At 35.6% G+C, this 16,813-nt stretch overlaps 1 protein-coding gene across 1 annotated transcript; it reads left to right on the top strand.

The window, feature by feature from the left end:
• Positions 1–644: 644 nt before the first annotated feature.
• Positions 645–5,870, top strand: cnpy4 (canopy FGF signaling regulator 4). Its single transcript, XM_028474910.1, has 6 exons — positions 645–804; positions 2,613–2,739; positions 2,850–2,946; positions 4,347–4,469; positions 4,618–4,735; positions 5,662–5,870. Exons 1-6 carry the CDS (start codon positions 717–719, stop codon positions 5,748–5,750), a joined length of 642 nt encoding a protein of 213 aa, XP_028330711.1. The 5' UTR covers positions 645–716; the 3' UTR covers positions 5,751–5,870.
• Positions 5,871–16,813: the final 10,943 nt, after the last annotated feature.

Genomic DNA, 16,813 nt, shown 5'->3' with positions numbered 1-16,813 from the left:
TATTAGAATTATGTGAGGACAAAATACGGCCTCAATTCCTGATGAAAAACGGAGTAAATTAAAAACAAATGAGATGACAGCAATAATATTATCTTATCATATATTTATAATTAATTAATATTATTGTTGAAAATATAAAATCAAACAAGGCTTTGTTATGTTTTTTTTTTCTTCTTGAAAACATGAATTATGCTAATTATGAAGAGAAAACTCAGGTGATTAAGCAGCACCACATGTGAAATAAATTAGAAATAATTAAAAATATAAAAATACATATCCAAAAAACAACGCCAACAAGGCCAAAAAAAACATTTACAGAACAAGACAAAAAAAATAATGTTAACCACCAAAAAAAAAAAAAAAAAAAAAAACACAAAAAACAACAAAATGAGACGGGAAAAAAAACAATACACCGTCAAAAGCTAAAAGGACAACAACAAAAAAGTAAAACGGGGAATATTAAACAACATAAAAATTGTATAAGCGTAGATACGTACCGAAATGTATGTTTTAAATGTGTAAGTTTAAGTTAAAACCTGTTGTTTATCCTCTCTCGCTGCCTGTTAATTTGTCTTTCATCTTCAGTCTGATCGGCCCTCGACTAGCCATGCCTGTAACGACTCACTGTGCATGCGCCGTTCACGCCGATGTGGCCGTTGTCTTCCAGACGTGGCTGATGTCACCCAGAGTTTAGGATTAAATAGTTAGTGTAAATAATGAAGCTTTTTATCGTTTTACTGCTTTTTGGTCTTTATAGTGGAGTCAGTGCGGAGGAAGGTGATAGACTTCCCAACAAATGTGAAGGTAGGACTATTTTAAACAGGCGTTATTACGACTGTTTATCAACCAGAGAGTAATGAGTAACTACGTGCTTAAAAAGTGTGTATATTTATCCAAACGTAATGATCATAATCCATTTATACTGCTCAAGCAACACCTCTGAAGGTGTGCTATGGTATCTGCCACCAAGATGTTGATAGGAAATATACTTTTTTTTTTTCTTGTTAATTGTAAAATTAATGAATTTGTGATAATCACATTTATTTATTTATCAAAATAATATCCACTGTTATCCAGGAAGTGTATTATTATTTGCACCGTAGTATATAGTCATCTTAAAAATGTAAATCCTTGTTTTAGTCAGAAATATAAGTTAAAAATTGACCACAAAAAAAAAATAAAAATGTTAGAAAAGGTGGTGAAATGGGATTTTTTTTAAAAAAAAAAAAAAAACACACACACAGAAATTGGTTAAAAGTTGTAAATTAGAAAAAAAAAAGAAAATTAAAAATTTGGGGAAAAAGAGTTGCAAATTGAGTGGCCAAAAATGGATGGAAAAAGGGTTAAAATTGTCAATATTGGAACACTTAGTTTAAACTGGCAAATAATGGGCATGACAAATGTGGTTAAAATGTCAAAATAAGCTTGAAATATGGTGAAAAGAGGTTAAAGGTGACAATAATGGGTCCACTTATATGACATTAGGTTGGAAAAGTGGTGGAAAAGGTTTATAAGTGCTGAAAATGCCTTGAAAGTGGGGAAAAATGTGCAGAAATGGGAGTAATGTAGCAAAAATCCATTAAATGGAGAAAAAATATGGCAAGAAATAGTGACGAGAATAGGTTAAAATATGGCAAGTTAGGTGTAGTTGCAGAAAAAGGGTAAAAATAAGCAAAAAATTGACATAAATTGTTAAAAAAAATATTCTTAGTTTCATCTCGTGACCCCAAATGTGGTCCTGACCTCAAGGTTGAGAAGACTATTCTAGAAAACTATGAGAGAAGTTAGCAGTTAGCAAACTGTTGTTTAGAAATAATGCTTTTTTTAAAAAAATTACAGTCTTAATATTTTACTCTTTTTTTCATGTGTGTCATTTCTTGTTATTATGACACTTATATAAGTATACTCCTCTTATTCCTGGTAGTGCAACTTCCCAACATATGGTAACGCCTTCTTCTGTGATAAACAGATGACTTGTAAATTTAAAAAGAAGTTATATTAAGATGAATAAATTACTCTCTCCTAATTTCTGTTTGACCACTGGTTCCCAAACTATTTCTGCTACAACCCCCTTTAAATAATGAAGAAAAAAATGCCCCCATTGTTGTAGGTACAAATAGAAATAAAAAAAAAGTGTGAACTTTTTTAAAGAAAAATAAAAATGTTGACCTTTTTTTAAAATCTCATCACAAATGTTATTTTAGAACAGTAATGATAAAGCTATTTATTAATAAACACTATTTTTCATGCTTAAGGTTCAGCCTGGCCATTCTAGTCTGTGCGTGATGACGGGGGGTAGACAGTGAAATGCTGCAGTGCATACACACAACACATTCATACTAGGCAATGTGGGTGGAGTGCCTTGCCCAACGACACAATGACAGATACCACCGGGGTGACTGACATCCCACTGTGGCACCTGGAATTCTCAGTGGTCTCCCATCCACATACTAACCAGACCCAGACCTGTTTAGCTTCCGAGATCTAACGGGATTGGGAATAAAAGTGTCAACGTTTGTGTGTATTATTCCGTGTTTAAAGAGGTCGCTGGTGCTGTGGTTAGAATGTATTAAATGAAGAGCAGCTGTTAATGGATCTTCTTCATCCTCTAGTGTGTAAGTTCCTGACGGTGGAGCTGCAGGAGGCGCTAGAGAGGACGGGTCGGTCCAAGGAGGTGCTGGAGGTGGGGGAGGTGCTGGACACGGGCAAGAGGAGACGCAAGATCAAATACAACACGTCGTAAGGAGAACACACTCGTCAACCATAAGTATCCTTAAATAGCTTTAGAATTCTTAGGGTTTTAAAGCATTGCATCGTGGGTAGTTGACGATCTGTGTGTTGATGTGTAGGGAGACCCGTTTGACTGAGGCCGTGGACAACATCTGTGAAGGCATCCTGCAGTACAGCGTTCACGCAGAGAGGCCTGGAAGTCTACGCTACGCCAAGGTCAGTCCACCTTTAAACGATCCTCCACTGGTTTTACAAGTTTGGCCTAAAATCTTTAAAATGGAATTATTAGAAGTTCTATGCCTAACCAAACCATTGTACATACATTTCCAATGATTTGGGAAATCTTGGCAGCAGGTTTAGAACGCACAAACTGATAGTTGGATTTGTTTTTATAAATATATATATATATATATGTCTGTATTAATGTATTGAAATAGGGTTGTACAAAAAAAAGCTTTACCTTTATCCTTACTTGTAAACCAAACCTGATAGACCACTTAATGGCGGCTGGAGGCAAAAACAGGAAACGCCGCTGGCTAAAGCATAGATATATATAAACACTAGATGGCGCTAGCGGGATTCGCCAGCGTAGCCCAAAGGCGGCCATCTTACCTCAGACAACTGACGTTCTGACATTCTGATGCTCTACAAGGTGTTGGAAGGTGTGTGATCAGCTTAAACAAAAATACCCTCAACTCGATTAAATACTGACAGATTTACAAACCTTATTATATGTACTGTAGGTATGACGTAGGATGCTTGTACGTGTTGAAAATGGAGCAAGTTAGGGTTATTTAAATAGTACATGTATCATTGACATTGACGTAATGAGCGAGGCCAGCTGTCTGAGGTAAGATGGCCGCCACGTTGCTACGTCGCTGATGCACATTTTCACGGTTTCATTTTAAATAAAGGGTAAGATAAGAAGGAAAACTAGCAGTAACTTAAAAAAGGCAAGAAATGTTTCAACATGCAACACTCGTTTAATTTTCATTACATTTTATGGGAAATCTTCATGTTCCTATTAACTAGCCACTAACCAACAACTTTTTAACTCATTTCAAAACATGTCAAACTTAACATTTTTTTTCTTCATATTTTAGAAAAATCCACTTTGCATTTTAAAACATCTCCTGCGTCTTTAACAAAATCCCATCTGCAACACCTAAAAACTAATTTACCTCAATGTCTCAGTGAAAATACACATTTAAAGATGGATGATTTAATACAAAAACGTATCAAGTGCAGCATGTATTAAAGCTCCAACTACGTTTGTTACCTGTATTTATCTCTGTGGGTTTGTGTAAAGTTAAAAAAAAAAAAAAAAAAAGCTTCTAAATGATCTAAAAAGCAGGCTGAATGCTTCACTCCAAGAGGACATTTACGTCATCAATCACCTGATTCCAAGATGGCGGTAAACGGTAAAATAGTCCCATTTTTAAAAGTCAATAAAATGAATATGGTGCATAATAATGCGTTTTGTTTGGCATAGATCTTCTCAATAAGTACATTTCAGTGATTTTAGGCCGAACATGTAAAAAAAAAAGTGGAGGATCTCTTTAAAGCTGATCACGTGACCCGAGCAGGAAGTCAACGTTTTGTTGGTGTGACAACAGGGAACCAGTCAGACCATGACCACGCTGAAGAACCTGGTGGGTAAAGGAGTGAAAGTGGACCTGGGAATGCCGTACGAGCTGTGGGACGAACCGTCCGCTGAAGTCACCGACATGAAGAAACAGGTGCACCTGATCATTTAAAACTTTTAGACGACATTCATTTGTTTTTTGCTAAAAGTTGAAACAACACGAGAGTAATTCATAGTTTTGTGTTTTAAATAATATGTGTTTACTAATGCAGTTATGTGTGTGTGTGTGTGTGTGTGTTCAGTGTGAGACCATGCTGGAGCAGTACGAGGACGTGGTGGAGGACTGGTACTTCCATCACCAAGACCAGAGGCTGGAGAACTTCCTGTGTGAGAAGCACATCCTGAAGACGTCAGAGCAAGGTGATAAATATAAAGAAAGAGCAGACAATGCAGACTGGAATTAAAAAAAAGCACCAGTATTTGAGGGTTAAACTTACCAAGTCTCCTTAGTGCAGCAGTTCCTGATTAGAACCACAGGAGGTGCTAAAAGCACCAACTTAAAAAAAAAAAACACGAGCTCAGAAACAAGGCTCACGATGTCAGGGGTTCTCAACCTTGGGGTCAGGACCCCATTTGCGGTTGCAAGACACTGGGAGGGGGACACCAGAACATTTTCTGAACAATTTGATCCTATTTTTGCTTATTTATACCCTTTTTCTGCAGCTACACCAAACTTCTCAACTACACCAACCATGCTCCGTCTCCTTTTAGTGAATTTTTGCTACATTACTCCCATTTCTGCCACTTCTTCATCACATTTCAATACCTTTTCTGCACATTTTTTCCACTTTCAAGACATTTCCGGCACCTATAAACCCTTTCCACCACTTCCCCACTTAATGTCGCATATGTTGAACCATTATTGTAACTTTTACGCCCATTATTTGCCAGTTTAAACCAATTGTTCAAATAGTGACACTTTGAATCCTTTTTACCACTTTTTCTGTCCGTTTTGGCCACTCTAACCCATTTCTGTGGTTTTTAAAATCCCATTTCACCACATTTCCACCAGTTTAGGTCAGTTTTGACCCATTTTATTTCTGATTAAAACAAGGATTTACATCTTTAAATTGACTGTATACAATGGCACAAATGATAATAAACTTCCTGGATAACAGTGGATAATATTCCGATGAATAATAAAATATTCAACCACCTTCGAGTACAGTGAGGATCCCCGGTCTCTGGCACTTTTTTATTTTTAAAAGGTGGAGAACCAATGCACTATGCAACCTTTCACACTAAACTTTATTTACTTGCTTGTTTTTACTTTGGTGTCTCTGCAGAATGCCTGAAGGAAGTGTGGAAAGGAGACATGGGAACCAAAGGAGGAGCAGAGCAGGAAGAAAAGACTCATGACGCTGGAGAACTTTAAAATGACAGGAATGACAGTTTAAAAGTTAAAACTCTTCTTAAACAACATGTTTACCTGCTATCTTTACCTCATATTATGCAGTATGCACAGTTTTTCATTCTAATAAATATTTTTAATACACGTCGGGTTGTTTGGTTTCTCACACCAACCTGGTGCAGGTGTTTCCACTCAGTCCTGATGAGACCCTTCCTCTGAGCTCTCACCACGCTACACAGAATGTCTCCTGTGCACGTGTTCATGTGTCTGTGGTTAGTGTGTGACCTGCTGATGGTTCACACATACACGTACCAAACCAAACCTCTGTTCCTGTCTTACGCTGAACTGGAAGCACTGGAAGCTCAACACCAGGACCACAACCACATCCCTGAGGGTCCAGTGAGCTCCATTGTTGTCACGTGTTTTAAGGACAGCATGGAGGTGGGGGTTAGATTTGATGGCGACTGTCCCGGGGATCGACGCAGACTGACGCTGGGATCGGATTGTAGCGGCCGGATGTCCTCAAACGGGGACTACGTCATCAGAGCTGGTCTGTATGAGTGTGGAACCAGAGCAATGGTTGGTTAATGGTTAAATGCAACATTTCTACACTCTGCTGCTGCCACCTGGTGGTTCCGTTTGGTAAAGTTTCTCTGTCTCCGCCTGCTCTAGTTGACCCAAAGCTCGGTGATTTTCAGCAACCTGCTGCTGGTTTCTCCTCCATCGTCACCCGGGGAAAGCTTTCAGTCGTACGGAGATGCTTTTACTGTTTTCTGTGAATACAGAAGATGCATCTAAAGGTTGGCAGGCACACATGCTTCCATTCAGATGATGATATAGCAGACAAATCCATACGCAAGGCTAATTTATTTGTATAGCGTGATTATACATGATTATAAAGTGGAAAAAGAAATCATTTAACAGTTTAAAAATCAAGAACATTTAAAATCAGCAGTAAAAACATTAAATCAACAATAATATGATTAAAAATCTCCCTCTCAGTCATAGGCAGTAGAGAAAAAGAGCCTTTAACTTGGATTTAAAAATGTTCACGTTAGATGCTGATTTCAGCTCTGCTGGCAGTTTGTTCCACGTCTTTGCAGCATAACAACTAAAAGCAGCATCACCATGTTCACTGCGAGCTCTGGGCTCCACTATCTGACCTGTGTCCATAGATCTCAGAGTGTAGGCCTCCGTGTACATTAATTCAAAAAGCATTTGCTGGAAAAAAGATGTAAAATGGTTTAAATTACCACTCAGAAGTTTGTTTTTATCTCCACTGTCAACACACTCAGAAAATGTTTGCGCATTGCATTGTGGGATGTGGAGTCCTGTAGACGGATGCATTGAGATTTCTTGTGTTTGCCCCTAAAAACTCTGTCAAAGTGACTTCCCTACACATTTCTGGTGTTTTCAGACTGACAGTTGTGGAAAAACAATGGTGGGTGTTTATTCTGGGGTTTGCACGGAAACATCCGAATCCGGACGAAATTAAATGTCTCGATTGAGGCGATAACACAGGAATTTTATCATCATCATTATTACTATATTTGTAATTAAAAATAAACTTTTAAAAAACCCTATATTTTAACTTTCGTTTGTTAATTTTCCACTCTCTCTCTCTCTAGTACCCCTCTAGTGCCATTGTGTGCTCCTATTGGTACAGGTACCCCCATTTGAGAAACGCTCATCTACGGGACTCCATATCCCACAATGCAATGTGCAAAACTTTTTCAACAATGTCAATAACGGTGTTTGCAGTAAAGATCAAAACAAACTTTCGAGTGGCAATTTTTTTCAAGCACATAATCATCAATGATTGTCTATATGATTGTCTTTATCTTAACATTTTTTGTAACCAACAGCTTTAAAAATGTAATTTATGTGATGGAAAGCTTTTTCTTAAATATTTTACTATTAATGATCATACTTCATTTTTTTTTTTTTTTTTTTTTTAGTCCAAGCTATTTATTAACAAAGCAGAAAATCCTAAGGTATATATTAGTGTACAGACAAAATCTAGGGGTTTTATTGTGAAAGGATAGAAGTTCCTATTTAGTGTCTGCAGCACTTTATTGTCTACAGCATTTAAGAAATTTGAGCCAATTTCACAACTTACAAATCATTTTCTTTAACTTCACGTGTTTATCACACAGGAAGTTGCACCCATTTTCAGGAAGTAGCCGTACAAGGTATCAAGTATATACAAGTGGTCATATATATGTATATATATATACAGTACATATCCACAGGTGTGCCTATAGTCAGCCTGTTTATAACACGATGAAAGGCAGACATTCAATGATAAAAATGGCCAAACAAAAGCAGGACTTGGATCCATTATTTTCTGTTTTTAGTCACTTCTTTACAAACAATCTGTTTTAAATGATGTGTTTTTATGCAGGCGGTGACTGGAGTCCACTGAACATCCATCTTCACCTCAAAGAGGAACATCTCACCTAAAACTTTCTGCAGAACGTTGTTGAAAGCAGTTCCACGTTTGGCCACAAGAGGGTAGAAACGACTTGTTATAAATGTCCTTTGGTTTCCATGGATGACTTTCACAATAAAACACAAAGAGTCAGACGGTTGAGACGCTGTCGTTATTTTATATATTATAAACTTAAGATTTATTATAATTACCAAACATTGCATGACACAATTCTTAAATTTATGTTTGTTAAGGTAAAATGTGTGTTGATGTTCAATGTTTTTCAGCCTTGGGGTCGGGACCCTATGTGGGGTCACCTAAAGTTTAAATGGGGTCGCCTGGTAAACAATTTATTTTATTATTTTTTTTTCTTTTTAAATTAAAACAGACAATCTTAAATAACTATAATTTCACTTTGTCAAATATAAATCAATTTATTAAAATGCAGTTCAAAAATATCTGAGCTGACACAACTTGACACTAAACCAAAAAGTCATTTTAGAAAGAAATGTCTTTAGGGACGCCAAAAGAATTTTGATATTAAAATGAGGTCACGATCCAAAGAATGTTGGGAACCACCGATATAGTTGGTTCAGATATTTTCCTCCAATTGTTATTTTAGAATATTTGTTTTTAATATGATTTTCTTTATGTGATCCAAATGAAATCTAATAGTTTTCTTTCCTGGCAAATGTTTTCAGTTTCTTCCCCTGAAAATCAAGACAAGCAGATGCTTTTTTACTGACTTGTGTATTCCCTAAAATACCCGCAATGACATAATAATAATGTGAGTTTGGCCATTTTCCTGTCATTTTGGTGTTTTTGTTGTAAATTTGTGTGTTTTTGGAGGAATTTTGGTGTTTTTTGTCATTGTTTGTGGTATTTTCCTGTAGCATGTGTGTTTTTAATTGTTGTCTTGTGCATTTTTCTGTAAGTTTGTGTGTTTCTATTGTTGATTTGAGCATTTTTGGAGTCATATTGTGTCTTTGTTTTTGTTTTGTCATTTTTTTTGTAATTCTGTGTACTTTCAATTGTTGTTTTGTGCATTTTTCTGTAGTTTTTTGTCATTTTGTGTTTTTCTGTTTCTATAAATCCCCATTCATCATCATTACCAAACATTGCGTGATGCAATTCTTCAATTTATGATCATGATTATGTAGTTCAGATATTTTCCTCCAATTGTTAGTTTAGAATTTATTATTTTTTTTTTAATAACATGATTTTCTAAAGAAATTTAATAGTTTTCTTTCCTGGCAAATGTTTTCAGTTTCTTCCCCTGAATATCAAGACAAGAAGATGCTTTTTAACCCACTTGTGTATTCCTAAACACCCACAATAACATAATAATAATGTGAGTTTTGAGCATTTTCCTGTCATTTTGTTGTGAATTTGTGTGTTTTTGGAGGAATTCTTGTCATTGTTTATGGTATTTTCCTGTAGCATGTGTGTTTTTGTTGTGGTTTTGTGCATTTTTGGAGTCATTTTGTGTCAATTGTTCTGTGTATTTGTCCGTAGTTTGTTTTCATTGACATTTTGTGTGTTTCTCTGTCTATAAATCAACATCAATGAGTCATTATTCTAGAATATTTGTTGTTTTTGTAACAACAAATGTTTTGCTTAATGTGATCCTGAAGAAATGTAATATTTCTCTTTCCCGACAAATGTTTTCAGTTTCTTCCCCTGAAGATCAAGACAAGCAGATGCTTTTTAAGTGACTTGTGTATTCCCTAAAACACCCGCAATGACATATGTTTGTTTTTTCAGTGTTTAGTCTTGATTAGCTCAAAGCTATTTTGACTTGAAACAGGAGGAGGACAACATGGGCTGTTCCTGCTCAGCGTCTTCACCCTGATAAAGATGTCCTGCAGTGATTAGCAGCCGATCCCTCACCATTACATCATCATCCCCATCATCATCTGAAGAAGATCTTCATGTCTCTTCTTCTGCGTTGGCTCAGACCTTCCTGAATAATCTGCTCCTCATCACCGTCATCGTTCAGCACCTGTCGGCATGTGTGCCAGCAACATGTTGAAGGGAAAACTCTTGGGGAAAAACATGACTTTGTTGTTGTTTTTGGCAAAAAACAGTAACTTTCCAGCTCTGCTTTTCTGCTTTTCCGTGCCAGAGACTTCCTGAAGCCAAAGCTTTCTGTCAAAACTCAGGTTTTCTTTACGAGACATCTTTCATAATTAAAAAAAAAAACCCATTATTCAATTACAAATTGATGGAAAGCTGTGGAATTTAAACCATTTTTCATGTGTGCTCTGAGCAGTTATGAGGTTTTGTCAGGTCTGCATCAGGTGGGGGGTCGGAGGAAACAGGATGTCGATTTGGTCCCAAATCCTACTTGGTTTAGAGGAAAGATGGAGGATCCATCAGAGGATCATGTTTCCTGCTCCGAACATTAGTTTCTACATAAAAAAGACAGTAAATTACACTGATTTATTGTTTATTTTCTTCTCTTTCACTCCAAAGCATTCTAACATGTTACAGTGACTACTGGAGACATGGATACAGTACTCTAATTCAGTGGTTCTCAAACTTTTTCAGCCCGCAACCCCCAAAATAAAGGTTCTAGAGACCGGAGACCCCCACTGTAGCTGAACACTGAAGAATAGTCATATGGAGACAGGGTCATCTATAAGGGGGAATAAAGGGGAGAGATTTTTGGGGCTCATCAATAAAGTCAGTAAAATGATGGTCTATTGTTCTATGAATCTGTGATAAACACATTTATTTATTGATCTGAATAATATCCACTGGTATCCAGAAATAATATTATTTTGTCCACAGTTATCTTAAAGATGCTACTCCTTGTTATAATCAGAAATACAATGTTTTAAAAGTCACCAAAAATGGTGGTAAAGGTGGTGAAATGGGTTGTTAAAAAAACCACATAAATTGGTTAAAAGTTGCAAATTAGAGTGGCCACAAATGGGCAGAAATAGTCGTAAGATGGGTTCAAAGTGTCATTATTGGCTTAAAAGTAGGAACAATTAGTTTAAACTGGCAAATAATGGGCAGGACAAATCATGGATGTGGTTAAATTTTGAAAAATAAGCGTTAAATATGTTGAAAAGAGGTTAAAAGTGACAATAATGGGTCAACATATGCAACATTAGGTGGGAAAAGTGGTTGAAAAAAGGTTTGAAAGTGCTGTAAAGTGCCAAAATCGTATTAAAAGTAGAAAGAAATGTGCAAAGGGGCATTGAAATTTGATGGAGAAGTGGCACAAATGTGAGTTATGTAGCAAAAATGCATTTAAAACAGCAAAAATATGGCAAGAAAAACTGGTGAAAAAAGGTTCAAATATGGCAATTTTTGCATTATTGCAGAATAAGGGTAAAAGCAAAAATGGGCTCAAAATGTTAAAAAATATATATTCTTAGTTTCTTGAAGGCATCTGGAAACCCCCTCCCAGTGTCTTGTGACCCCAAATGGGGTCCTAACAACAAGGTTGAGAATCCCTGCTCTACAGATGCACTTACCTGCTAATAAAGTCCTCTGATTTATTTTTATAAAGTCCCACATAATGTGATGAAACTGGACTATGAAACCTACTGTCTTGTATTCTTGTTAAAATCACTTGTATGTTTTAAAATGTTGTTTTTTTTGTTTTGTTTTTACTTTTCTTTACAGTAGAAAGTGTGTTCCCAATGTGTAATTATCTGTAGGGGACCCATGACTAATCCTTGAGGAACTCCCATTGTCCCTTTTCATTGTTTTTTTTTTTTTTTTAAATCCACCGTTGTTTAATGGTGTGGAGATAATTTTCTAAAGCTTTATTAATTCATATCTAAGAAAATAATAGTGAAGTTCATGAAATTAATAGTTGGTGTGATGTTGTACGAGGAAGTAAAGAACATTTTCAGGATGTTGGTTTGTACATTTTCATGACTTTTTGGTGCTTTTTTTTTTAATTTGGGTGTTTTCAGTGTAGTTTGGGTGTTTTCGTCATTTTGTGTTATTCTGGAAGTTCACTGTGTTTACTTCCAACACACAAAATTGTCATTTTGTGTGTTTTTGGAGTCATTTTGCATATTTTTTATGTTGATTTGAGCATTTTCATGTCTTTTTGGTGTTTTTGTTTTAAATGTGTGTGTTTATGGGGGAATTTGGGTCATTTCGTTATAGTTTGGGTATTGTTTTGTAAATTTTTCTGTAATTTTGTGTGTTTCTATCGTTGTTTTGTGCATTTTTTTGTAGTTTTAGGGTTTTTTTTATTGTCATTTTGTGTGTTCCTGGAAGTTCTTTATGTCTTAAACTGTCTTTTTGTGAATTTTTGGAAGAATTTTCGTAATGTCGTTGTAGTTTTGTTTTTTTATTGTCATTTTGGGCTTTTCTAGAAGTTATGTGTCATTTTGTTTGTTTCATTTGCAATTTTGTATTTGTTCTGACCTGGGGGACACACACAAAATTAGAACAAGGGCTGCATGTGGCTATATTTATATTGTTTATTGTCGGTATATTGACTCAGGGAAATGATGTTTACAAAATCTGTCTCCATGTTAATTCCAGATAGACACATCTATTTAATAAATGTCATTAAAGGTTGCAATAAGTAAGAGAAAGATCAACATGTTCAACATGAGACCTGAAGTCTTGTAAAAGTTGCCTTAGTTCTTCCTCTTTGTTACTTATTGTCATCGTTTACTCTGGTTTAATTCATGATTTGTTTTTGTGCCACAAATTGATAAAGTTATTGTTTGATTTTATACTTTGTTTGGTTTCATTTGCAAACTATTCTCAGCTCAAGATTGTAAAGAAATGTAAAGAAAACAAGGCGACGCATTTGGAGAATAACATATTGTAATTTTTAGTAATCAGCTATTGCTTTATATCTCTAAAGCTTTGTACTTAGAGCTATAAAAGAAAATCATCTTCACACTTACAGTATTATTATGGCAATATTTGTGTGTATCGATGCAGCGTTTATGGTGTTGTGTTCTATAATCACACATTAGTGATATTTGGTTTGTCTCTGGCCTACACACAACACCTGCCACATGGACCACCGTGGGAGTTTTCAACATATTAACGCAAATTTATGGCCACCTATGTCATCAGCCATTGTTTATGTTTGATTATTTCACAAGATATGAACTAATTTACCTCCACCTGCACCCCGAGCCACAGAAAAGCTGCAGTGTTTACGCAGCCGAAAGGCAATATCGAGGCTTAAACGTGACATTTCACCCCTCAATTTGCTTTATTGCACTTGTCTCGGTTCCAAGGATAGCATTTCTTAAGTGTGCTGTAACCGTGCACACACACACACACACACACACACAAACACACACACACCAAGCACACCTGGGGAAACATTCCTCGAGGGAAGTCATCAATCAGTTTTATGCCTTTCTCTGGGAACACTTCCTCTTCTCCAATCAAGCCTCTTCCCTCCCTCCCTCCATCCCTCCATCGCATCTCTTACTAATATTTCCATCTGCATCAGTTTTGTCTCACATCTGAGAGCCATCCACTGTGGACAATTACCTTCAGCCACCCTCTTTCCCCCTTTATATTCCAGCGAGGCATGACTGAAGCAAACTTGGCGAGTGAGAACTTAGTCGGAGCATTATGAGATAAGCTGCAGAGCCCGGTTTGCCCTGCGGCGCTCATAAAGATAAACTGTGCTTAAACATGTCAAACTAACCGTGAAACCATGACGTGAGCCACAAAACTTTGAGTTTCTGTGAGAAGGAGTTGACTGAAAGTTTTCAACGACGAACTAGAAGAAGATGTAAAAAATAATCAAAAATATAAAAACACACATATATATATATATATATATATATACTGATATCATCTTCAAACCTGTGGATCTACGGAAGAAGATTAGCGACACATTTGATGGAAAAAATAATTTGGGCCAAATCAATCAAGAATAAAGTTGAAATGTTGAGATGAAGGTTGAAATTTCACAAATTAAGTAGAAATTTTGAGAATAAAGTTGAAATTTCAAGAATAAAGTCAAAATTTTAAGAATATAGTTAAAATTTTGAGAACAAAGTTGAAAGGTCAAGATTAAAATTTAAATTTCGAGAATAAAGTAGAAACGTCGAGATTAATGTTGAAATTTCGAAAATAAAGTAGAAATGTCGAGATTAAAGTAGAGATTTTTTTAAAATAAGGTTGAAATTTTGAGAATAAAGTCAAAATTTTGAGAATAAAGTTGAAATATCGATAATAAAGTTGAAATTTTGAGAATAAAGTTGAAATGTCAAGATTAAAGTTTAAATTTTGAGAATAAAGTTGAAATGTAAATCTTAAAGTTTAAAATTTCAAGAATTAAGTTGAAATGTCAAGATTAAAGTTGAACTTTTGAGAATAATGTCAAAATGTCAAGATTAAGGTTGAAATTTCAAGAATAAAGTTGAAATTTTGAGGATAACGTTTTAATATAATGTCAAGATTAGAGTCAAAAAGACAAGATTAAAGTCGAAATTTTGTCCGTTTGCTAATAAAGTCACATCTACGAAAGCTGACGAGGGCCAATTCACCATATGACGACAAACAACAGATCGTAGTCATCTACATAATGCTGTGTATCGATAAATGTGTGATGCTAATTTTGTACGGCCCCAAAAGTAAACGCACAAAGTGGCTCCAAAAAAAAACTCAAAATGGCAGAAAAATATATAAAATGACTACAAAAATACACTAAATTACAGCCAAAAACACACAGACAACTGCAAAAATACAGAAAAATTAGAGAAAATTATACAAAACAAGAGAAATGTGAGCGGCAGCAGTTATCTGGATCAATGATCCTGATCATGGTACCGTAATCATTCACACTTTAAAGGCTTAGAAGAAACTTATATACCCGTTAATAACAAATGGTCCAAATGTATGGGTAACCCCATTTTTTTTTTTTTTTTAGATAAATCATGATGAAATGCACGATTCGGATCCAATCCAGATGAAACTTTGGAACAACCAAACATAACTCAGCCAATTTTAATAAAGATTGGTCAATTATGAACAATGAAAACTTTGAAAATGACGAGATATAGGGAGTTTTCCATTTTTGAAACTGATCCAGAAATCAGTAAATTGATCCGAAAAAAAACCCCAAAATTTATTGGAATCTTCCAAATGTATGTGTCTTTTTTTTAATCAAAAACTGTTAAGTACTTCTGACAGAATCCTGCTAACAAACAAATACACAAACAGTGGAAAATAACCTTACTGGCGAAGATAATAACAAAAATGCCCAAAAGAAATGCAAGACAATATAAAAACAACTCACTGTAATCGCTCCTAACACAAAGGTTTTTCAACTGTGGTATCTTCCACTGTACTTCTTCCAAGCATCCATTAATCCTACATAATTCAAAAATTCATCAGCAGAGGGACATCAGTCCAATCATCTATTTCATCCATGAAGTGAAGAACCAGAAATATTGCAAAACAATCCATTTCTATCAAAGTTGGTCCAGTTAAAGATGAAGGAAAAACAATCTTTGGACACAGGGAGCAAAATCTGACCTATTGTGGTGGATGAGGTTTCAAAACAAGCAGGAAAATACATGAAATTTAAAGCAGTTCTACATTTACCATTCATGGTTAATAGGCACTGACATTAACTCAGCATTAGAGTGATTTGTAATCTCATTAAAAAGCCGCAGTGAAAAGGTGAATCTTTCCTATAGAATCCAAAGCATGCAGAGACTCAGCAGAGCTCCAGCTGTCTGGCACTTAGTTCCAGTTATGAACATAAAACTGAAGCTGCTTTGCCGTGTTTGGTCTGATAGGTCGGAGAACAGAAAGCAGACCTGTCCCAGATAACCTGAGAGAGAGCTTTAGCTCATGGGAAGTATAGAGTGAGTTTGCACTGCCACAATAAAGGACTGGAGAACTGCCAATGGTGTGCCCCACCTTTAGTATGAAGTGATACATACGGAGGCGGATTAGGGCCAATTTTGATGGAGAAAATCATTTTGGGCAAATCAAGAATAAAGTCGAAATGTCGAGATCAAAGTTGAAGTGTCGAGATCAAAGTCGAAGTGTCGAGATCAAAGTCGAAATGTTGAGATCAAAGCCAAAATGTCAAGATTAAAAACGAAAAGACAAGATTAAAGTCGAAATTTGAAAAATTAACTCAAAATACAATATCGTGATAAAAGTCGAAGGTTTGCGAATAAAATCAAATCTATGGAAACTGACGAGGGACAATTCACCATATGACAAGTCGTCTACAAAATGCCATGTATGCGTTAAACTACACTTCAAAGTTGGGTTTAATAACAAAGAGATTCTCTGAAGAGATATTTGCCAAAAACTGAATCTGTTCAGAAGGGAAAACCAAGAGGTGGAGCTGTCCGTCTGTGACTATTGAGGAGCTACGGAAACAGATTAGGGCCAGTTTTAATGGAGACTGTTGTCGTATACTTTTGTCACGATATTGTATTTTGAGTATATTTTCAAATTTTCAATTTCAATCTCGTCTTTTGGACTTTAATCTCAAAATTATATCTCAACTTTATCCACGAAATTTTAACTTTAATCTCAACATTTTGACTTTATTATTGATTACACAATGTGGATGGATGGTCTTTTTTTTTTAGTAAATAAAACAAACAAACTAGACCTAATAGTTTAGAATACTGGATTACAGGACCTGCATGTTTTAATGATTACACTGTTTATG

Source organism: Gouania willdenowi, chromosome 18, assembly GCF_900634775.1.
Source record: "Gouania willdenowi chromosome 18, fGouWil2.1, whole genome shotgun sequence".
Lineage (NCBI taxonomy): Eukaryota > Metazoa > Chordata > Actinopteri > Blenniiformes > Gobiesocidae > Gouania > Gouania willdenowi.
Note: the sequence above shows the minus strand (reverse complement) of the source record. Positions and strands in the feature narration are given on the sequence as shown.